At 32.8% G+C, this 23479-nt stretch overlaps 4 protein-coding genes across 4 annotated transcripts; 2 read left to right on the top strand and 2 right to left on the bottom strand.

Annotated features, from left to right (window-relative positions):
* The first annotated feature begins 5126 nt into the window (after positions 1 to 5126).
* On the top strand, positions 5127 to 6905 carry LOC106336750 (taxadiene 5-alpha hydroxylase). The gene is made up of 3 exons (XM_013775678.1): positions 5127 to 6136; positions 6209 to 6396; positions 6484 to 6905. Exons 1-3 carry the CDS (start codon positions 5158 to 5160, stop codon positions 6781 to 6783), a joined length of 1467 nt encoding a protein of 488 aa, XP_013631132.1. The 5' UTR covers positions 5127 to 5157; the 3' UTR covers positions 6784 to 6905.
* Positions 6906 to 7172: 267 nt separating this feature from the next.
* LOC106336752 lies at positions 7173 to 8305 on the top strand. The gene is made up of 3 exons (XM_013775680.1): positions 7173 to 7901; positions 8027 to 8129; positions 8203 to 8305. The coding sequence occupies exons 1-2, from the start codon at positions 7326 to 7328 to the stop codon at positions 8120 to 8122; spliced, it is 672 nt and encodes a 223-aa protein (XP_013631134.1). The 5' UTR covers positions 7173 to 7325; the 3' UTR covers positions 8123 to 8129; positions 8203 to 8305.
* Positions 8306 to 8388: 83 nt separating this feature from the next.
* On the bottom strand, positions 8389 to 9537 carry LOC106336751 (peroxisomal and mitochondrial division factor 1-like). The gene has a single exon (XM_013775679.1). The coding sequence runs from the start codon at positions 9497 to 9499 to the stop codon at positions 8579 to 8581; it is 921 nt and encodes a 306-aa protein (XP_013631133.1). The 5' UTR covers positions 9500 to 9537; the 3' UTR covers positions 8389 to 8578.
* Positions 9538 to 11181: 1644 nt separating this feature from the next.
* LOC106340232 (transcription factor PAR1-like) lies at positions 11182 to 11778 on the bottom strand. The gene has a single exon (XM_013779112.1). The coding sequence runs from the start codon at positions 11715 to 11717 to the stop codon at positions 11367 to 11369; it is 351 nt and encodes a 116-aa protein (XP_013634566.1). The 5' UTR covers positions 11718 to 11778; the 3' UTR covers positions 11182 to 11366.
* Between the last annotated feature and the right edge of the window lie 11701 nt (positions 11779 to 23479).

The following is a 23479-nucleotide window of genomic DNA, read 5'->3' as shown; positions in this document are numbered from 1 at the left end:
GGGTTTTTGAATGTTTTTGAAGTAAATACAAACAGGTGGAGTTGTGTGTGTGGTTAGTTGATATGTTGCAGGTGCATTTATACTATCCCATTTATTACCCCTGGTGATTGCAATAACACTTGGAATTCTGAATCATAATTAAAACAAGAAAACAAAAAAAATACTGGAAAGAAGAGTCAAAATTATTTTTTCATGCAAAGGCATGGACGCGTATGAGAAGCTGTCTCCCATACGAATAATTTATCCGTATTACTGTTTACGTTTTTTGTTTGCACATTTGCTTATGTTTTATTGCATGACACCTTTCACATTTGTATCTGAAAATGCAAGCTAGCTCTGGTATCATGTGAAGCTAATTAATCCCAAGTAAGTTTCCACTCTTATGAGTGATTACAATGTAGGGCAAGCCTCTAATCAAGAATCTAGGTAGACTTAACGTAGACCCTTTGTCTTTGTGCTTCTCTAAGATTTAGTTAAGGAGATACTTATAAATTAGTAGTCGCCTGACGTTAAAAGAGAAGTCAAAGGTCACTTGACTCTTCTCGACTTGTGGACAGGACATAAATCATTGGTGGGCTTAGTGATTTCCAAGTTTTGGGCTAATTAGTGGTTTTTTATTGCTATTTGATTTGGTTTTCACCTAAATATATAGTTTGCATTTAAGTGACATTTAAGTTTGAGTAACAATAAGAGTGGTAACAGTAGATACAGCAAAGCTATTAGTAAAACGTGGAGATGCACAGAGGTCACTGGTCAGGGAGAAGAGGACCCACAAGAAGAAATAAGAGGAGATGAAAAAAAATTGATTAGAGACTGAAAAATATGAAAAACAAAAGAAAAACGAAAGATAAAAATTGTAGTAATAATGTGTAGGTTTAGGTGGGTCTGAGAATTTCTTTTTTTTTTTTTGGTAAAAATTTTTACATGTAAAAGTGTGGGTCTGAGAATTATAACCATTTATGTTGATGCTTCACAAAATAATTCAATTCTCTTACTGTATAGGTTCGCTGGCTTCTGCATTTTTCTTTTACTATTGTGATCTGATTAATTTGTTAGGACTTGTTTTTATATTTGAAGTTATTTGGAGTTTGCATTTGGGATTATTTTCTTATTATTATGGTGGTGAACTCATAAAACTCTACACAACCACTTTTCCACCATTTCAGTTCAAACCCATCTACAACATCGATTGGTTTTTTTTCATCTAGTCACTTTAGATTAACAAACGACAAACTGTTTTTCCGCTAATGCCATTTGATATTTAAATTAGTGATTGCTTTTCTAATTATCTACATATATTTATTTTAAAATTTATTGGTTGAATGCTCTTCTTTCAGGACTGAACTGAATTTAGGAGCTAGTTCCCAAAGCAAATGGCTTAACTAAGAACCCGGACACAATATATATTGTCGCGTCCGACATATTTTGATTAGGGCCATGGGAATTACGGGTTTGCTAGTACAAACTCATGATTAGCGTCCTTCACCCACTTAGATACTAGACACCACGTGAATAAACATTATCCCATTGTGATGTTACGGTATGACATGTGTAACTGAAAATAAACTAAAATAAAATCATCATTTACATTTCCAATACTAACTAAATATTCCGGTTTTGAGAAATATACGCAAGAGCCAAGAAGTGACATTTGAAAGTCTGTTAGTTGGTATATCATTTCAAGTCCGTTGACACTTAGAGATGTCTTATACGGTAGATGATTTGTTTCTTTATTAGGATAAATACAGAATATACTCGCATACTTATCTTCTTCTCTTATTGTATTAGGCTTAGAAGACTTCAGACTTGTAATGTGTATGCATTAGTTGACTCATAGGCCAAAGCAATAGAAAGGTAACTGAGTTATTGTGCGAAACAAGCATCTCCCCGTATGTCGATGTTGTTAAAGCGGTGTAATCCATCAGAAATGGCAAATGGTAAAATCAACTTTGATAGGATATAGTTTGGTGATTTCCACTAATGGTTAGAACGGTTTAATCTGAATCACTCCAAAAACTAGGGCAGCAACACACATACAGACTAGTTTAACTCGAAGCGTTCAAAGCGATCCAACTAACCAAACGTACTAAATTAAATCCCCGACCATTCAAGGAATCAAAGTCTATATACTTATAATATACACATGCAAATAATATGTTTGTGGCTACCTGTATACAGAAGTTATAATTGCACTTTTCGAGTAAAACGTTTTGAATTATTAAATATGTAATTTTAGTAGGGTTTGCTAACTGATCATAGATATAACAATACTGTTGATGATGATTGTCGACCATCATAACGTTGTATAATTGTTGTTGTCAATGTCAACCATCATCATCATCATCATCATCATCATCACCTTTTCTTGCGGCTCCTACTCTTCTAATAATAGTTTACAAGACAAATCACAGCTTAAGATAATCGCCTAATGTGAATAATTCAACTAAGTCTCTTTCTTATTTAGTTTTTTTTTTAATGTTTGAATGTTTGTGGTTTTTGCTAGTTTTTTGTTTTTGTTTTTGTAGAAACCATTTTTCATCTAATCAAGTTTTTGGTTTTTGTTTTTGTTTTTGTAAAACCCATTTGAGTTGCTAATCAAGATTTTCAATAAATAGATTCTCTAAAATTTATGGAAACTAGTTTTTGAAAAGTTTAACCAATTTACGAAGAAAAACCAAAAACCAACTTTTGTGAGCTTTTATGAAGAAAAATGAATTTTGATTTTTTTTGTAGAAACTACTACATTTTAATTCATTAATAATTAATATTTTCATAAAAATAAAATTATCATAAAATATTTTGTACATTAAATATCATTTAAACAATAATGTGAAATATTTTAATTTGTGTTTCATATCTGTAAATAAATTTATATATTTTATAAATAATATATTTAATTTTAAAACTTAGTTATTAGTTTCTATAACTAAAACAATTGAATTATTTTAATAATTATCAGTCACATTAAAAATAAAAAAATATATAAAAAGATAATATGTTTTATTAATAAAATGTGTTGTATAATCATGAAATATAAAAATTACCATTCAACTTTAAGAAAATATAAATAATTTATATAATAAATTTATAATTAGTTTCAAAATTCTATGTACTTAATTTTTGTATAATTTATAATATTATATAAGAAGAACTATTGCTTTTGAAGTTTTAAAAATTAAAATAATTTATATAAGAAAAATTTCTAAGTAGTTTCGAAATTTAATATTTTTATTTTTGCATAATTTATATATATTTTATGATTTATATTTTACTATAATATATTTTTCATAAAAATATAATAATTTAAATATGTTATAGTATTTAATTTTAAAATAATAATCACAATATTTTGATAAATTTTAATTGTAAAATCTAAATATTTATTGTTATTTTGTTGTATTATTTTAAAGTAATGTATTGATTAATTTTTGAAAATAAAAAAAGTTCAGTAAAACCAAAAACCAAAATCTAAATCTAAAAACCAAAAACCAAAAATTAAAAGCTGAAAACTAAAAACCAAAATTTAAAAACCAAAAACTAAAACTAAAAGCTATCGAAACAATCATCACTTTAATTACTTTGTTCTGCAAACCGACGACGTAAAGTAGCATCATATATGCTTAGTGCCGCTACAAGGTTAGCAAACCCTTTTAAATTCTTTTGATATTGCTCATACATGCACTATATATTAAGAAGGAATCTCTTAAAAGCGACTTCCTAACCAGTTATTCGTTATTTACTTATTCTAAACTATCCTTTCTTCTATCAAACATATATTTTTATCTTAGATGCATGAACAATGCCAAGAAAAATTAAGTGCTTAAATTTCAAGAATCAACCAATTGTACATACAGTTTATCAGTTTGAGAATACTGTAACGTTCGAGCGTGATAAACTCCCTAAAGTGTACACAAAGAACTAATCTTATGCACGTACTAGAAACCTTAAAATGTGATGAATAATTCTATTAACCCGCGCAGTTTGCAACGTAACTTGGACATAACAAAAGCAGCCGGCCACAGCAGATCTTTAGGGATTCGCGTATAATCTCATTTTCCCAGTAATGCTATAAATCTAATGGAACATTTCGTCAGCAAGTGTGTTTTTAAACAATACTGTGCTATTATTATGAACACATGAATATAAAATATTATGAAATTATTTAAGAGGGAGATTATGCGGATCAGATTCATATGTTATACATTCATTCACAGTCTTGGTTATAGCATATTCCAACTCCCAAGCACATGCAACTGTCTCTCTTTCTGTCTCACTCAAAATTCAATAAAAACAAGAAAATACATTAAAAAGTCAACCTATAGTTGTTTAGTTGTTAAGAAATAATTTTGTTAGTTGTATTGTAAATTTAACTAATATATTTAGATCTAAATTATTTGTAGAAAGATAATACACATATATTGTAGATCTACAAAGATGAATTGCTAAATTTTTAGAGACGCGAAGATGCATTATTTCCATATGGCATAGACCAATAAATCTAGCAATGTTTTAGCAATAATTTGTTTTTCTTTTCCACCAACTAGCCGTTCTTTGATACTGTCAGTATATATAACATTTTCTCTTCTTTTTTTTTCTCAGGAAAAATATTGGATTTGTTTATCAAAAATTTCTGTTTAATGTAAGAACATACTACATGCTATGGAAATACTAGTTTCTTTGAAGATTTACTACGTTAGTCTATAGAGAAAATGAGCCAGACCAATTTCGATAGGGTAACTATTACTTCAATTTGAACGCCTCAGTTACAAAAAAAAAACTATTACTTCAATAATGATTTCTATTATATAATGAAACATGAGTTATATTCATATTTAATTCCATAATCACCTTAATACATGTGTATATGCAGCTGCATAACATGTTTAGTGTCACCGTCTGTTGTATTAAAAATGAAAAAGATAATGCAGCCTGAGCTCTTAAGGAAATGTATCTTGAAGATCAATCATGTGTCAGAGCCACCCCCAAAGAAGAATAAAAAGTCTAAAAACAAAGAAAAAAAAACTAGAATAATATCACTTGGTTTGACCTTAACATTCACAAAAAAATCTCCATTTATAAATACTCAGCTCATAATCCAGATTTTTGCAAAACTTGATTATTAACAATTGGTTAATTAAGTAACCAAACAAAAACAAAATGGCTCTAGAACCAAACTTCCTTCTCTCATGGATCTTCCTATGCATAGCTGCAACAATCTCCAGCACACTTTTCTTCTTCCGCAAGAAACATCACAAGTTCACATCAAAGAAGCTGCAGCAGCCCAAGAAGAAGCTTCCCCCTGGAGAAATGGGGCTTCCATGGATAGGTGAAACAATGGAGTTCTACAAAGCTCAGAAAAACAACAGAGTTTTCGAGGATTTCGTGAATCCAAGAATCATCAAGCATGGCAACCTCTTCAAGACAAAAATCATGGGCTCACCAACAATAGTAGTCAATGGAGCTGAAGCCAACAGGCTAATATTATCTAACGAGTTTAGCTTAGTTGTAAGCTCATGGCCTTCTTCTTCTGTTCAGCTAATGGGCATGAACTGCATCATGGCTAAGCAAGGGGAGAAGCATAGAGTCCTTAGAGGGATTGTAGCTAATAGCCTTAGCTACAATGGGTTAGAGTCCTTATTACCTAACCTATGTGACACCGTCCGGTCTCATCTTGAAACCCAATGGCGAGGCAAGGAAGAGATTAGTCTCTACCGTTCCACAAAGGCTCAAACCTTTACTGTGGTCTTTGAGTGTTTGTATGGGATCAAAGTGGAGCTTGGGATGTTAGAGATCTTTGAGAGGGTTCTAGAAGGAGTTTTCGCTTTGCCTGTTGAGTTTCCTTGTTCTAGGTTTGCTAGAGCGAAGAAAGCTAGGCTAGAGATTGAGTCATTGCTAGTTGAGAAGGTTAGGGAGAAGAGAAGAGAAATGGAACAAGAAGAAGGTGATGAGAGACCAAACAGAACACTATTCTCAAGGCTAGTACAAGGGTTGATCAAAGGCGAGATAACTGAAGAAGAGGTTGTAGATAACATGGTTTTGCTAGTGTTTGCAGCTCATGACACAACCTCTTACGCCATGGCTATGACTTTCAAGATGTTGGCTCAGCATCCAACTTGCCTTGACACTCTCCTTAAAGGTAACAAACAAAACATAATTTAGCAAAAAAAAAAATAAAAAATCATACTCAACTCTCTTGATTTCATCTCAGAACATGTTCAAATAAAAGCAAACAAAGGGGAAGGAGAGTACCTCACGGTTGAAGATGTGAAGAAGATGAAGTATAGCTGGCAAGTTGTTCGTGAAACAATGCGCTTATCTCCTCCAATCTTTGGTTCTTTCAGAAAAGCAGTTGTTGATATCAACTATGGAGGTTTCACTATCCCAAAAGGCTGGAAGGTGAAGCAACATCATCTCTATACATTCTTTTTAGTCTCTAAATCAAGAAATAAATACTAATGTAATAATACTTTGGTTTGAGTGCAGGTACTGTGGACAACATATGGAACTCATTACAATCCTGAGATTTTTGAAGATCCGATGAGTTTTAATCCTTCAAGGTTTGATAAGGCGGTACAAGCATATACATATCTTCCATTTGGAGGAGGACCAAGGCTTTGTGCAGGTCACCAGCTAGCAAAAGTCAGCATCCTCGTTTTCTTGCATTTCGTTGTGACAAGTTATGATTGGTCCTTGGTCTATCCTGATGAGACAATCAGCATGGATCCTCTCCCGTTTCCATCTCTAGGAATGCCTATCAAAATTTCTCCCAAGGTGTCATTATGATAGACTAGAGCCATGAATATGTTGTAGTCTGTATGTATGCTATATTCAAAAACAAATACTTGTTCGTTTGAAACACAGAGTTCCTGGAGAGGACAGAAGACTCATCATGTCTTTCATAAACTATGGACAGAAACTAAACCAATATATGTGAAACTGATTCAATTTATTGACTTGATGAATTTTTTTATGTTCTGTTTCGAAGAGTAGCTTTCTTTGAAAACTGTCATGACAACAGCGAACCAACTAGTCAAAACAACTGTGTGCACATCTACTTCTTTAGTCCATCAGCCATTACTTTTATCCTCTCAACTACTCTTCAAACTTTCCATAATAGTTTTTTACTTTTTTTTTTCTCTTCTTTGGTTTTAGTCTGTGGTTGGTACTTTGCAATCGTTGTTTGAACGTTGCAACTAAAATATGAAGAAACCTTCTACATAGCTTGTGTTTGTGAACGCTGTGGCTCTTTAAGCCGTCAAAAGATCCATACCATAGAAGCTCAAAGAAGAAGGAAATAGAGAGAGCTGAAGCATACCAGAAGAGACATGGAAAAGATACGTGAAGACGAGGAGAAGACCATTGGAGAAGCAAGCAACTCAACTGAGGAATCGAGGGGTACAATCACTGAACGGTTTGATCCAGTGGATTACACAGAAGATGGCTCCAAGGATCCATCTAACTCACAGACGGCCAACTCTGAAGATCATGATGTCAGTGAGTATGAAATGGAAGACGAGGAGGTTCTAGAGCTTTTTAGACGTAGTAGCAGCCTGAGACCAAAGGTAGCCAAGACCAGCAACTTTCCATATCCGAACAAATCTGAAGAGATGGTACTACAGTTCTCTGAAGACACTCCTGCTGAAACAGAACAAACAAACGTAGAGTTTCATAGTATGACCGATACCAGCGCGATCGCCGGTCCAGGCGCAGAGGATTTGGATTTTTCTGTAATACTTGAAGGAGTCAGGTCATCATCAGATTCAAAAGAGGATAGTGTTGACTCATCCAGTGACTCTGACCTTTCCAGTTATTACTTTGACGGGTCCTTACCTGTTTCAGCTTATGTGGAAGAACCTGAAACCCATCAAGATGAATCTCATCTACCTAAAGATGAAAACCAGGTTAACTCAACCCTAAACAAGCAAACAACACATCTCTCTCTCTCTATACCCAGCAACAATCAGTTGTAGCTCTAGCTATTCTCGTTTGTTTACTAAGACACTAGCCATTGTATTTTTTTTTTCAGATGCCTCTACTGCGCCTTAACCAACCCGTGCACCAACTAACTTCGTGGAGGAACTGCTGCGGACTCCTTGAGCTTCTCCGGGCTGATGATCCATAGAATACAGGTACGAGAACAAGTTGACCTAGAGACTATGGTCTGGTACCTAATCCTAATCTACAATGAATGTATATTTGCAGAAAATAAGGAATAGAAACATAAGCACTAGTGCACTACACCCCAGAGCTCAGAGCCACATGTTCATAGAAATTAGACATGTGACATGTTCCAGTAACCATCACATGATCACATCATGGTTTATAATAGTATGTTCTTCATGTTCTGTACTGTCAAACAATCTATTAGCAACAAGTCTATCTTTGTAATTCAGTTAACAAAGCGATATCAAATGCATTCATAGCCTAAAAGCCAAAGATTCATCAATCATCTCAAACAAACAAACAAACAAAGAAAACAAAAACATCACAAACTCAGAGACCAAAAAGTTATGGGGCACCTATAGGACTGCAGAACTGCAAAAAAAGTTATGGTCTTCAGCTCCTCAATATTACTGAATCAAGTCCGTTTTGAGTAGCATACAACAAACACTGTCGCTGCTACCAAACCCAAAGCTCCCACCGAGCCAGCAGCAGCCACTGGCCACTGCAATTGTGAACATTCTTGGTCACAATCCTTTATGTCTCTAACTCCATTAGTAGTAGGCTCCTCCATGATCCTCTCGTTCAACACAAGCAGCGTCTTCTCACCTTCTTCAACCTTCTTCAACAACTCCTCCTTCCTCAACTCCAACTCCATCTCCCTCTTCTTTAATTCACTCAAAGCTTCCTCCGCCCGCTTCTTCTCGAACTCGCAACTCTCCATCTCCAGCACACCCTTCACCAAACCCATTTCAAAGTCGGAGACTTTCCTCTTCAACTCCTCCATCTCCACCTCTTTCTGATTACCCTTCTCCCTCATCTCCTCCTCTGCTCTAACCTTCTTGCTCCTCTCCTCCATCAGCCTCACTTCCAAAACCCCAACTTTCCTCTCCAAGTCTCTACCTTTCTTCTCAACCTCGCCTCTCGCTTTCCTCAAACCCTCCGCTTCCTTCTCAAACCTCTCAAAGCTCTCAACTTTCTCCGACAACTCCTTCTTCAGCTCCGCCGCCGTTACCTCCCTCTCGTCTCCGTCTCTCAAAGCGTTGACGAGATCTTCGTGGATCTTCGCCACCTCCCCCTCGAGCTCCACGGCTCGGGCCGATACAGATTCCAATCCCTTCTTCTCTTCCTCTAACTGCTCGATCTCCGTCTCCATCTCTTCGAAGCTCTGCTTCATCTCCGCTTCCACGGCTCTCATCTCCTCGATTTCTCCTGTCAATCTCTCAGCCTTCTCCTTCAATTCTAGATTCTCCCGTTTCAATTCGTGATTCTTCTTCTCCAGTTCATCGCTTCCTTGATCAGCGTTGACCATCTCCTTCTCAACCCGATCGTCCGCCATTGACAGCTGATCTGTGAACAATGTTCGCGCAATGGAGGAGTATTGAGTAATATCAAGTGATCTACTATAGGCCCAGGCCCATATGTATTAAGCCCATTAATACATGGCCGAAGCAAGTCGTATGGAGAGAGTCGTCGCCTTATTAATGATAGTTTAGTAGTAAATGACTAAAAGTTAAAATTCATGATTTACAACTTTTTGTGTGGTTTTATACTACTTATGATTTATTATTATAACTTACTTTAAGTATCCATGAATTATACTAGTAAGGACATAGCTAAAGCAAATCGTATGGAGCCGTAGCCTTCTAGTCTTGTAGGATGGGGATTATAAACTAGAGAATGACTTTTTAGTAAAGGATTAAAATGTGCCATTAATGATTTACAACATCATTTTTTTGTGGTTTTATAGTATGATTTACTACAAGTTACTTTAAATATCCATTAAGTAAGTGAGTCTGTGGAGTTTGAAGAATATAGTTACATTAATATATGTAACAGCTTCATTTAATGCCAGCTAGATGTTTTTTTCTTCAAAATAATGATTACTAAACGTTTTTATTTTATTTTAAGGGACGCGGTTGATTTTATGAATTGTGTGTAGATGGTAGCTCTTAGGCCTGGGATTTTTGTCCGAACCGAATGGACCGAACCGGTTTTTTTCGGTTTTCGGCTTGGTTCGGTTTTCAATTCGGTTCAATTCGGTTTTCGGTTCGGTTCGGTTCGGTTTTTGATTTTCAAAAAAAAAAAAAAATTGAAAACCGAAAATAACCAAAAATATCCGAAAAATAACCGAAAACCCGAACCGAAAATAACCGAATAACCCAAAAATAACCGAATTTAACCGAAATAACCGAAAATATCCGAATATTTTGGAAAAATTATACCAAAATTAACCGAAAATTTAAAAATTTGGTTATTTTCGGAAATAAAATTGAAAACCGAAATAAAACGATAACCGAACCGAACCGAACCAAAATTTCATTCGGTTTATTTCGGAATTGTTTTTAAAACTTCAGTTAACCGAAAACCGACGGTTCGGTTCGGTTCGGTTTCGGAAAACCGAAGTCGCAGGCCTAGTAGCTCTAGTGAGTAGTGACTACTTACACGAATAAATAGATTTGTCTTGTTTGTGTACAATGAATAATTGAATATAACACATGAACTCGGACAGTTGGACTATTTGGATTATGGATCTCAAATGCAATGTGTTCATCTTAAACTTAAACAAATATCTATCGACGTTGGAAATGGTTCTCTTTGTTATATAGCATGTGACCATGAGGTCACCCTAAATTAATTGGGCCAGACGTATGCCATTACTTGCTCAATATCATTAATGTCAAATCTCAAATGCAGTGCTACCTCGTGATTCAATTTAATATTCCCTCCATTTTTAATCGTAAGTAGTTTTGTTTAAAAGCAAGAATATTTAAAAAATTGTTATTTAAAAGAATATATAATTTAACTAATTAATTCAACCAATTATTAAAAACCTAACATAATTTCATTGGTCACACAAATCTAATAAATAAAAAAATGTATTGAAATATGTAAACTACTTATATTGTTTATATTGTGAAACAAACTTTTTTTCGCTAAAACTACTTACATTTAGAAACGGAAGAAGTAGTAACTTTCTTATATATCGCAATTAGTAGTTTTTCATAACTGCGTACCGGCTTAAATAAATCAGAACTTTGATTTTAAGTCTTCATAAAGAAAAAGATTTCAAAGAAAAAAGTGCTGAGATCTCTTTTCCCATATATAGAAGCTAAAAGAATATATTAAGAGAGTTAAAATTAAACTGAATAAAAAAACACTTTTTAATCGAAAGGAAGAACAATCTTTGAGTGTCATCATTATCTTCAACCTCCGAACTTCATATCTTGTTTATCTAAGCGTTGGAGAAATGAAGTGAGGACTTTAATGGTCTTGATCTTACATTGTAGAGACATTATGTAACCAGCTGTCTCTTCGAAGAGCGCGTCCACACCAAGCGCCGTTCCTCCTGGAATAATCCTCTGCAACGCCTCAATCTTCTCTTTTACCTCTTCCTCATCTTCATCTACTTCACCGGACACACAGACGCTTGCCTTAGTCTGCGAAAGTCTCCGTTTGGTTCTGCGCTCAAAACCAGCGGCAGGTGATTCAACGGACACTGAGCATGACGGTGAAAGAGATCTAGTAGTGTCAGGAGTTGCTAGAGTTTTCTCCATTGTAAGTTGTAACTTGTAAGAGAGAGAGAGAGGAATGATGTTGTTGAGAGATGGAAAGTGTATGTTTGATATATATATAAGAGTAATGATGGATTTGTTGGATAAAATGGCAACTGTAATAAAGTGTGGCCGGTTCAATCTCGCTTTACTCTGGTTTACCATGAATTGATTGGGTTTTAAAATAGTAAATGAGTTAAGTTTAGAGATAATACTATTTTGGTTGGATTTCTTACGCTCCATGTTCCATTCTTTTTTCTTACTTTAGTGTAACGTTCGGTTATGAACGAGTTTCGGTTTGGTTAGTCTAGAAATACGATGTAAAACTGAAATTCCATTTAAGAATATATTTAGTAAATGAGAAATGGTAAATGTTACCATCAAAGCTGGTCCAGTTGTATTTTTTAGTATATATTATTATCCTCGTGTTTCGGATTGTGGGGGGTTATTCTTTTTTCTTACTTGGGTTATACATAGATTTGGATCTTGCAAAAGAGACTTGGTTTTTCACGCGCCATGTCGACAAATTTAGACGTTAGTGGCCATGCACTCACTTAAGTGGATCATGTTCACAGCTAAATTGGATTTTGTTTGTTTGATAACTGCGTATCTTGTTTAGAGCTAGAGGTATTAACTTTGTATCTTGTAAAGCCTCAAGCATCAACTTTCTATTGTATAGGATTATTGTTGCTGCTTACAGACCGGTTAAGTTGCAGTAAAGTGGCATTTTATCATATACCAACCATAAAAGATGGAGTATTGATTTCTAAAGTGACATTTTTGTGTATACCATAACTTATTTCTCGCCTTTTCTGAACTCTTAACAAAATTTTAGGGTTATAATTATGTAAACTTGAATCGAGAAAACCATTATAAACTGTCCAGAAAGTAAGTCAGACGAAGACAAATCCTAATCCTGGCAAGTTGTAGTCGTAGTAACTACGCAGGGTAGTACGGACGAGACCATTATAAGATTAGAAGAAAGACCACGCGCGAGAAGGCAGCGGGTGGGGGGGATAAGAAGGAGAATGATCCGTTTCGGCATGTGCATAGGAACAAGGGAGTGAAGAATAGGGGACCTACACAGAAAGCCAAAAGAGAAGGCAAATTAGAGAGAGAGAGAGAGAGAAAGAAGCACATGACATGTGCTCTCACATGAAAATCTCCATCTTTCAATGTCCCATCCCCATGTGCCCCTCTCTACATGCATACACCGATGATGATATGTATAGATACATCGATGATGGATGAGACCGATCGTGATCAAATAGATACTCTAATACTCTAGTAAGAGATAGTGAAGTGGTTCGTACAATGCAGGATCTAATCTACTACTTGCTCAAGGAGTGGACGAAGAGGGTGTTTGGTTTCTTGGGATTGAGATCTACAACAACAAAATCGGGTGTCTTTGGCATTTCACCATCTACCGAAAACTGACACTTACCCCATTTCTAGTGTATCTATTTATTATTTATGTATATCAGTTTACATTAAATATGCTACAAAAATACTACTCTATACATTATTCAGTTTCAGCTTTCACATTCGTCTTGGAATAATCAAGTCCATGTCATTTTTATATCTCTTTTTTCTTCCTCTCTAGTTATTTACAGATGTCTTGGAATATTCATATTTAGCAGAGTTTGACGTTTATTACTACTACTAGAACCATTTTTGTTGTTGTTACAAAGTAAGACGGATATTTTTTTTTTGGGTCTAAATGTTAAGAGTAAAACGGATATTGTAATGGGTTGTGGTTAATTAAGACAGGACATGATATGTTTTTTTAAGGGGAAAAGGGAAGAACCAAGAAGTGATTATTTGCGACTTATAAATAATAGCTTCTTTTAAGCAAAAAAGAAAAGAAGTGATTATTTTTTATTGAGAGGGGAAGTATTTCTATAACGCTGGAGAAATTGGCCAAACAGCTGGGTCCATCATGGTGGGTGCTCTCTGGGACAACGTTTACAGTGGTTGTGGTCCCACCGCAAGCGTTATTTGTCTCCTTTCTCCGCCTCATTTGGTTGCAGTCGGCGTGGTTATACAGTTTTGAAACTTACTTCCATTTTGCTGTAAAAGATTTACATTATAAAAAAATTAATTAGAGATTCTAAAGAAGGAACAAAAAAAAGCAAAGCTCTCATAGATCAGAAGCAATCACTCCCATCGCTCCAATATCTTAAATGGGGTTCTAAACAAATAAAAATAGTATTTTAGTAGAATTTAATAAAGGAAATTGGCCCTAATAACAAAAAAAAAACACAAATTCACTAAGAGCATTTCCAACTCCAATGCAAAATGAAGCGGATTATGCAGCTGTGAACAAACAAAAAATGCATTACTCCATATATGCAGTAACGTTTTGTTTGTTTGTTCACAACTGCATAATTCACTCCATTTTACAGTAAATTTTGCAGTGGAGGTTGGAGATGCTCTAACTACTCAAAACTACTCGTTCTCTCTTACTTCTCTTCTTGTCTCTTTCTATCCTCTCTCTACAATCTAATTTCCATTTTTTGTTATTTGGAAAATAAACCCAATTTAATAATTTGATTAATAAAAATAATTTAAGTGGTCTACTAAGAGCATCTCCCACCATTAGAAATTGGGTGAGATTCTAAAAAAAAAAAAAAAAATTAATATTTTAATAGAATACCTACATTTTTTACTTTTTTTAATTCTAAAATGTGTTTGTGGCCATATAATACATTTTGACAAATTAAACCCTTACAACTTGTATAAATGTCTAATTAAGTTGATCTACACCATATCAATCAAGCAACAAAGACTAATACTGACACACTCTACTGAACAGGAACGAGCTTGCATCCTGGTGGTTTTGGAGGTATAATCTTCAACCTAAGGGTCTATGAGAACTTTTCTTAAATTGCAATGGCTTTGGTGGAAAAATCTTCACTCTTAGAGGCTTCTTTCTAGTATCCTTAAACCTCATTACAACCACCAATTCTCTCTTACCCCCAACACCTGTAGCACTCACTTTCTTCTGATCAGAAACATTCCGAAGAAACGGATGCTTCAACAACTCCTCAGCGCTTCCTCTCTCATCTGGATTCCTTGCGAAACACGTCTTTAGAAACTGCCTTGCGTCCCAAGGAAGAGACTGTGGAATCTCTGGTTTGTTTCCATTCAACAACTGAGGCATAAGATCCTCTGAATCCGCAAACGGCCATGGCGGCTCTCCGGTGTACATCTCCAGAACAACGCAACCTAATGACCACAAATCCAACTTACTCTGGGGACATGTAAAGAGGCGTTCCCAAGAACGGAGAATCAAACTCCCAAATTACTCTGACTCCTCTCCAGCTTTTGTAGACATCCCAAAATTACATATCTTCAGACTTCAAGCAACCAACACTATGAAAAGGAATATAGTTGACTATGCAAAATTATGGTTTAAAGAAAACAACAGTTAAAAATTAACATGAACATTAGTTTATTTTTCAAACATAGTTGCATGTATTTGTTTAAACTTTTTTAAACATACAATATATGTTTATTGTACATAAATATTATGATATTAGCATTGTACTTGTATTGAATATTATTTTTTATTATATACTAATTATATACAATATTAAATGTTTTTTTTATATTTTCGGACTTTTAGCGCATGTAAAATTATTAGTAATACAATAAGAAAGTAATTATTTGAATTGTTATTTATTTTTATGTTAATTTTATATTATTCATGTACATTAATATTAAATGTTTTGAAATTTTTTATTATAAATAATATAAACGGACTAGTTATTCTTGGAAAGTAAAAAAGTTATATATTTACGAAACGGTAAAAATGTTTTTATATTGATTTTATATCATAGTTATATTGATTTATATATATATATATACATATTTATAATCAACCGTTAAAATTAAGTAATTGTTACTTTAATGAAAAATTTGTTAAGATATATTGTCATTCAAAACAATCATTAATGTTTATTATAAATAAAATTAATTCGCTGACAAAAAATAATTAATTGATTGTATTTTAAGAAATATTTTGTTATGATTAATTAATACTAAAAAAATAGGATTAGTTAGTTTATAGTGACATTAATTGTAATTAAAAGTGATTTTAAGGGTTAGTTCATATTGGTAATTCAATTTTAATAAGATAGATAAAAAGTCAAAAAATATTTAATTCTTCAAACATTTGCAGAAGATATATTTATTCGTAAACTATTATTATATATAAGCCTTTTAAAATTAGAGATAAATGTTTAATATTGTAGTTAAACAATATTCTCTCCGTTTCATAATAAATGTCATTTTAATTTTTTTTCTTGTTAAAAAAATGTCATTTTATAATTCAAATGCAAATTATACTTATTTTCAAGCTGAAAAGAGAGAGTACTAGATGGAAAGATAACTAAATCTTATATATTAAAACATAAGTCACAACTTTGATTCATGTGTGATTTTTTTTTTAAAATGAACTTAATGGACCTAATGGACCTATTCCTATAAAATCATGTTACATTTAATCTCTAATCTTATCATTTAAATTTTGGGTCCACGAGAAATTTTTATTGGGCTATCAATAATTGATTTTAAACAATAGATGATCCATTGGATTTATATATAGTATAAATTAAATAGATATAATTTAATGTTGTAGTAATATACCTCCATATGTTAATTATTTAAATATTGTTGATGTTAATTTTTAAAATTATAAAGATTTTTTTTAATAACAAAAATGATATTATCTAACAATGATTAATCTTTACTACCTTAAACCAATGAAAACAAATTTTAAACTATATATTTTATTTTAAAAATTAAACAAAAAAAACTAAATATTTAATTATTTACTCGATAATATAAATCTATGAAGCAAAAAATTTAATTTTAAAAAATTTCTAAATTTGAGAAATGTTACAAAATTTTTAAATATGACAATAAAATAATATTTTACTAATATTTATATATATTACAATTTTAATAATGAAATAATAATCCGAAAATATATATATATAGAAGAAGATACAAATACATGTGAAAGTTTGAAACAATCTATTCAATGAAAAAAATATACCGTAAATTTATTATGTTTTAAAAATTGATAGACATGTATATATTATAATATATCCCAATTTAGAATTAAAAACAAAATATTTATATAAAAATAAATGAAAACAAAAATCTGCGCGGTTGCGCGGATCGAAATCTAATTCACGTTAAAAAACGATACGTTGTATGATTACTTAGCTTATTTTAAAATTACGTTTTATATGGAAAGATAACTAAATTCGCCATCCTTTACTCCGCCTCCGTTCGTGTGAGTCTCTCTCCTCTTTCTCAAAATTCGGTTTGGTTTGGTTTTTATTGGCAGATAAAGGATGGTTCCGAGTTTTGTGAGACCCGTCATGGCTCAGGCGACTCGCGGATTTAGCAGATCGGTTGTATCTGGCCGCAGCTTCTCTTCATCCGCTGGTAAACTGTTTCAGCATCAAATATCCAGAGCTGGTACTAGAGGTGTGGGCCCTATTCAATTTTTTTTTTAATTTAAAATTAAAGATATTTTTAGGAGAAAACCTCCAAAATAACATCCAACTTTCGAAAAAAAGCCAAAAAAACTTGAACTTGAATTTGAGCAATTTAAATCACCAATTTTTTTAATATTGGTCGATTTAATCTCACATTTATGTTGACTAGGTCATTTAAACTACTCTAAAGTCAACCGTTAATTATCTTTAACCTCCGTTACATGTAATCCCATCGTTTGATAAAATATTCTTCATCGAATCCCCAAATCGACCGACCACACATCCTTCCACAGAAAACACAGACCGAAAAAGAATGTTGTGAAGAAGCTAGTTTATCCAGAACGAGCTGAGAAGTTTGATCGTTTCCTCGTTGAGTCTTACGTAGATTATAACAAGATGGTCAAGTGGTGTGTCCACGGACTCAAGAAAATACTGGTCGTCCTTCTGAAGAACTGAAGTGGGTGATTTGTGAGTTTAAAGAAGAGCTATTGTGTGTATTTCTTTGTTATTTATGGCCATGGTTTACGTTTTGGTGTTGAGACTTTTTGGGCTTTGTGGCTTGATTGTAACTTTGTTTTAGCTATTATGACTTTGTCACTTTGCTTTGGCTTTATTTAAGAAGAGAAGAATGCATTTGAGTTGCTAAAAGGTGCTTGTGGGAAATCACTTGCTTCTTTCCCTCTAGATTGTTTTTGTTTTTGCTTTAGGTTCAAGACTTTTAAGGACACTGCAGCGATTTGAATGGTTGTCTGTGTTGCAGGCTGTTTTTACTCAATTGCGTTAGGTGGGCTTAGGAGCTTTGAGAACCCTAAGAATAAGATCAATGCCATTCCTGCTTAAGAAGAAATTTGGGGAGCCACATTCAAGCTGATTGATTGATTCTTTAAGAACATATTATATCTAGTTTCATTTTTTTCAGCAACATTTTGAAGACTCATAACACAAACAATGGTGGTTGAAACAGGTGGAAGGAGCAGCAGTTCTTGTAGATTGAGAATGAGAAAGAATCAAAATCAATCTCTCTTAATCTTGAAACTCTAACAGTAAGAAAGAAATAATGATTTAAAGAAAACAAGAAGCTGTTCTATGAGTTCTTTAAAGCTATATCAATGGTTGGTGATGACGTGTTAGTGCTGTGTCTCTCTTTTGTCTTCTGTTTCTTTGTACAGACAGTGTATGTTTGTTCTGGTGTTTTTAGCATCTTCGTCCCAATAAATTTAACTTATCTTTATTTCATAATCACAAGAATTATTGAGAAAAACATTACTGAGACAAAAGTCATTAACACTTAAACGAAAACTTGTCTTTCAATTCAATTTCTTGACTCACAAGAAACAACTATTGTTTCAAATAAGATAAAACCGACGCTGGTTTAGTTAAAGTTACGTAGTTTAATCTTAACAGACGTTAAATGTATATTAACAGTTGACTATTGCTAAGTTAAAATGACTGGGTCAACATAAAAACAAGATTAAAATGACCAATATTTAAAAGTTGAAGATTTAAATTACTCATATACAAGTTCAAGTTTTTTTGGGGTTTTTTTTTGAAAGTTTGAGGTTATTTTGGTGGTTTTCTCATATAAATTTCTTTAAAAAAAAGCCGAGTTTCAAACTTTATATTTAGTGATTTTTAGTAAAAATTAATGTAAATTTCTTTAAAATATAAAGTTTGAAGTTTACTAACATAAAAATATATATTTATTTTAATTATATTATTAAACTTGTACATATTATATAACATGGAATACATTAACAATTTTATTATTATATAAACTATTCTTACTTTATATATTGAACACTATTTAATAATATAAATACACATATATATACAAATAATTTTTTTTTTATAAGGACCCCATCCAAATGTTTCGAAAGCATACCCAGAAGCCCGGCTCTGCAAATATCTTTCATATTCGCAAGTTTTTCTTAAGAAGAAAGTAAAATATTTTGGTTGTTTTCTTTTGTCATCTGTGATTGTAGAATTCTCCACGGGACAAGGCTTGGTTGATATCTTCCGATTTGTATCACGTGTTTTTGCAGGAGCGGCTACGGCATATGGCCTTGGTATATTCCCTTATTGATTCTCTGGATTGGTTGCATTTTATCCCCAAATTGATTGAGTTTAACAGTTTGTGATTTTTTTCTTATATCAGGTAATCTTACTATTAAAGAGGTCTATTTAAAGAAGGAAAAACTGCCTGCAAAAGAAGATTTTGAAAAATAATTAGGATAATGATATGCTAATTCCTAGATAATTAGGATTATGATTATGATTATGTATGTTTTTTTTGTTTGAGAATTGAGACTATGTTTATGCTTTTGATGTGAACGGAAAAAAAGTTATATATTGATAATTATGTTATCCTTTTTTGCTAATCAAACCCTTGTTCGTGCAATAATTCATTTTAGTGTCATTTGACGGGAAAACGCAATCCGAACTGGCTTCATGCATCAACATATACTGTTTTGTCTAAATAAAGCTGTCTGCTTCATGTATCAAAATAAAGTTGCGACCATGGACGCTGGCCAATTTGGGGGTGTACATTATTTAGAAAGAGCAGCGCAGAAATTGTTGGGTGTGTATTTGAGAATAACCCATTTGTGAGAGAGACACATTTGTTGTTAAGTGTATCTGAAAAAAAAGAGATTCGTAGAGGCAGAGAGATGGCTTCTTTTTGTTGTTGCAATGGGGAGTTACATGAGTTCAAAAGCCTGCCACTGATATGCCTCTACCATTACTTCCGCTGATCTTGGCTGCCAAAAAAGATATGCGTATACAGGACATTAATAATGTGAGACGATACTTGCATGTATGATTCTGATAATGAAAATATGATTTTGTGGATTAGATGAGCTTGAAACTGGATGGAGGGTGCTGGACCTGGATTCCGCGCCCATTCGAAGAAACAGCTGGAAACGCAAAGAAGTGAGGTCTAAGGAACGAGTATAAAAGAGAGAAGGGACGTTCGGCTTTGCAAATGATCTAGAAAAGTATGAGCGATCACAGTTTGAGTCATATTCTGAGTTTCTCATAACTGATGTCTTGTCTTTCATTATACTTCTGCTATCACTATCACTCACTTTGGTTCTATCAAAACAGATTGGAATTTTCTGTACTTACTTCCGCTAATCCAAAAGGGAAGACTTAGCCGGTAATGCTCTAATCTCTGGAAACAGGCTTCTCATTGCTTCTGTCTGAGACAGTACGGAGCAGGTGAAGTAGAAGTGGTAGCAGACGTGACTTGGCTTGAGGAATATCAACCGCCTGATGACTTTGTCATACGACGAGTTCAGTACAGGGGTCCTGTTATTAGAACTTGATTTGTATGTTGATTAAAGTTGTGTGGAGTTTTAGAATTTTACAAGTTATTTTTTTTAAAGTTGAATGAATTTTATGAATTGGTACCACCAAAGCTTTTGTATAAATTATCATTGATTATTATCGATTATCAAGAATTTCTATATATTTTTTTCTTCAAAACTTTCCTTCTAGAATAACATATACATGTTTTCTAAAAAGCAAAAAAAATCATGAATATAATTATGTGATATTAAAATATTTTTCTTTTTAATAATGAGTGTTTTAACATTTTATCTTTTCTTGCTTTGATTTTTTTTTTTAAGTTTTCTATAATTGTTGTTATATTCTTATTTAATATAAAATTATGAATTTTTTCATAATGTTGTCTCTACTGGTTTTATTATAATTTTCTTTTTATTATCACTCACTTAACAATTAAAATGTAATACAAAAATTTTGTGTTTGTGTGTATGTGTATGTGTATTTTTTGTTTCATAGATTTTAAGAATCGAGTATACATGATATTTCCAAAGTTGGTTATTATGAGTCAATCTAAAGAAAATTAATTATGTCCAATAATTAAAGATTTTAATAGAATTACAAAATCAATGAAAGCTAAACTTTTTTAATAACAAGAGATTTTACCTAAAATTTAAAAGTCAATAAATCAATAACAAAAGATTTTAACAAGATTTTTAAAATACATAATCTAATAACAATGAATTCTCTAAATTTTCTAAATCAATTAAAATTCAACCACCAATAATCCCCTTTAATATCACATTATTTTTAGATTTGAGATCTTTTTATATTATTGCAAACGAGATTTTACATACTGACTTGCCACAAGGTTGGCTCTGTTTATTGCAAAAATATTTTCTATAGTGTCACTTCCTATTGTTACAAAATAAAGTTGCTTAGTCCATTTGAGTGATTATTTTTCATCCCCTTCTTCCATTTGGGTTCTCCCATGCAGATAATCAGAAATATTACCAATTACGATGATGATGAATGGATGAAGATGTTCAGCAACCAACAGTGATGTGGTATCAAAGCTACACCTAACGAGAAGATACATGGAAAAAGACAACACATATACAATTTTAGTGCAAACAAATTGAACCAAAGAATGAATGATTTGAAATATATTATTAATTTTTAATGCATGTGGAAATTGTTGCCACATTAGCTACTAATAATAACATTAGGAGAGGGTTGTTTGATCTATAATCTGAAGTTCTTAACATGCTTACTGGGCCGTAGATACGTTTTGAATCTCACCAGCGGTTTCATAATTTTTGCATAGATTGCTGGCCGATGATGAGATAATAATACGGTTAGGCCAACGAACATGAATTCATTTGCAGCATCTAAATGTTTCTTTCAATTATTTGTTTTAGTTAAGTTATTTGTGAATAATGGAGATTGATTCTTCATAATGTTTAGGAACTTAATTAACTGTTCCAATTTTCTCATTTCCACGTTGTAAGGGATCATGATCCCACAATCGCTTATTGTAATTTTTATCTATTTAAATCAATGAAAACAACAACAAAAAAGCAGTCATGACTATCCAAAAGAAAAATGTGTTTTTAGTTTGTTTTTTAACAAAATTTATTTACTTTGAATAGATTTTAATTGATATCAAAGCACATGTTTTTAGATAACACTTGGTGATTCTATTAGTGGGACTTATCAGTGTGAAGAACTATAGCAAATACGGAACTATCCACAGATTACTGACCTATCTAGGGACCTGTGAGGATTCTCTTCACTGAATCTGTGATATCTTCATCTAGTTATAATGTACTGGTTTTTTCCATTTATGAATTCATTCATCATTGCAAATTGTATACATCATCTTTGATCTTTTCTTTTACAAACATAACATTCAGAGTAAACAGAAACTGAAGTCAATACATATGTAAAAATGGTGTGGAAGTAACTCAATGTTAGTCTCAATCAATGATGTTTCGGCTGTTCAAATGGTCCTAGAATCTACTACAAGAACCAACTCATATCTCTGTGCTCATATCATTCTCAGGCGCTGGATAACAGTCTTCTCTAAGCTGCATGTCCCTTAAGTTAGGGATCCTCAACAAAAAAAATTCATGAAATGCTCATGAGCCGTTCCATGTATGAAAAGCTTCCTCAGAGTTAAGCATTTTTGTAACAAACCTTCACCAGGAAGCGAAAGACTCCTACATCTCTATCCTGTGGTGGCCAAAAAATGAACAACAGCAAAAGACCTAAACAATGAATCAAAACCATGATTGCAAGACAGTCAAAATACTAATTTAGACAGACATATGCTGACCTATCTAAAAAACCTAAAAAACTATCTTCTCTGAATATGTGATATCTTAACTGAGTTTAGTCTAACACTTCATTTCATCACATGCAAATTGTATACATCATCTTTGATCATCGCTTTTATAAGCAAAACATTCAAAGTATAACAAACCTATCAATACTTCTTTCGAGTTCAATGCCTCTAAAGCCACACCACTCTGCTTCACGTTCTTCCCTACGTCAAGGACAAGCTCCTCAAGACATGGTAAAGCTAAGAAGACCTCTATCAACGTCCCCACAGGACAGCTGAATTGTCTTTTAGAATAGCAAAATTTTGTATAGTTTGTTTTAATATTCGCTTTCCTTTGATTTAAACTTAAATCACAATAATATTAGTCGATTTATTCATCTTAACTTCTTCGTATCATATTTGAGGTTTGCATGTATTAAAAACTAAATTTGTTTCTTTATATGAGCAATGCTATTGAGTTATATTGGCTTAAATGTGAGTATTAACAAAAGGTTTGTAGAAAATTTAATTTATCTTAGCATGGGGACCTAAGCTACTTATACACATTCAAATATATCAAATATTAGTCCTCTATTCAAAATAACAAATTTAAGAAACTCTTTTTAAAACAAACTTCTCTTAAGTAT

This window comes from Brassica oleracea, chromosome C4 (assembly GCF_000695525.1).
Source record: "Brassica oleracea var. oleracea cultivar TO1000 chromosome C4, BOL, whole genome shotgun sequence".
Lineage (NCBI taxonomy): Eukaryota > Viridiplantae > Streptophyta > Magnoliopsida > Brassicales > Brassicaceae > Brassica > Brassica oleracea.
The sequence above is the reverse complement of the archived record's forward strand: the minus strand, read 5'-3'. Positions and strand labels throughout refer to the sequence as shown.

What these genes read in the sequence shown, in the direction of transcription:
- LOC106340232 (XM_013779112.1), bottom strand. Translation starts at nt 11,717, where the DNA reads ATGGAGAAAACTCTAGCAACTCCTGACACTACTAGATCTCTTTCACCG.
- LOC106336752 (XM_013775680.1), top strand. Translation starts at nt 7,326, where the DNA reads ATGGAAAAGATACGTGAAGACGAGGAGAAGACCATTGGAGAAGCAAGC. An exon ending in TACCTAAAGATGAAAACCAG is followed by an intron (nt 7,902 to 8,026) that starts GTTAACTCAACC and finishes TTTTTTTTTCAG; the next exon opens with ATGCCTCTACTGCGCCTTAA.
- LOC106336751 (XM_013775679.1), bottom strand. Translation starts at nt 9,499, where the DNA reads ATGGCGGACGATCGGGTTGAGAAGGAGATGGTCAACGCTGATCAAGGA.
- LOC106336750 (XM_013775678.1), top strand. Translation starts at nt 5,158, where the DNA reads ATGGCTCTAGAACCAAACTTCCTTCTCTCATGGATCTTCCTATGCATA. An exon ending in CCTTGACACTCTCCTTAAAG is followed by an intron (nt 6,137 to 6,208) that starts GTAACAAACAAA and finishes ATTTCATCTCAG; the next exon opens with AACATGTTCAAATAAAAGCA. An exon ending in CTATCCCAAAAGGCTGGAAG is followed by an intron (nt 6,397 to 6,483) that starts GTGAAGCAACAT and finishes GTTTGAGTGCAG; the next exon opens with GTACTGTGGACAACATATGG.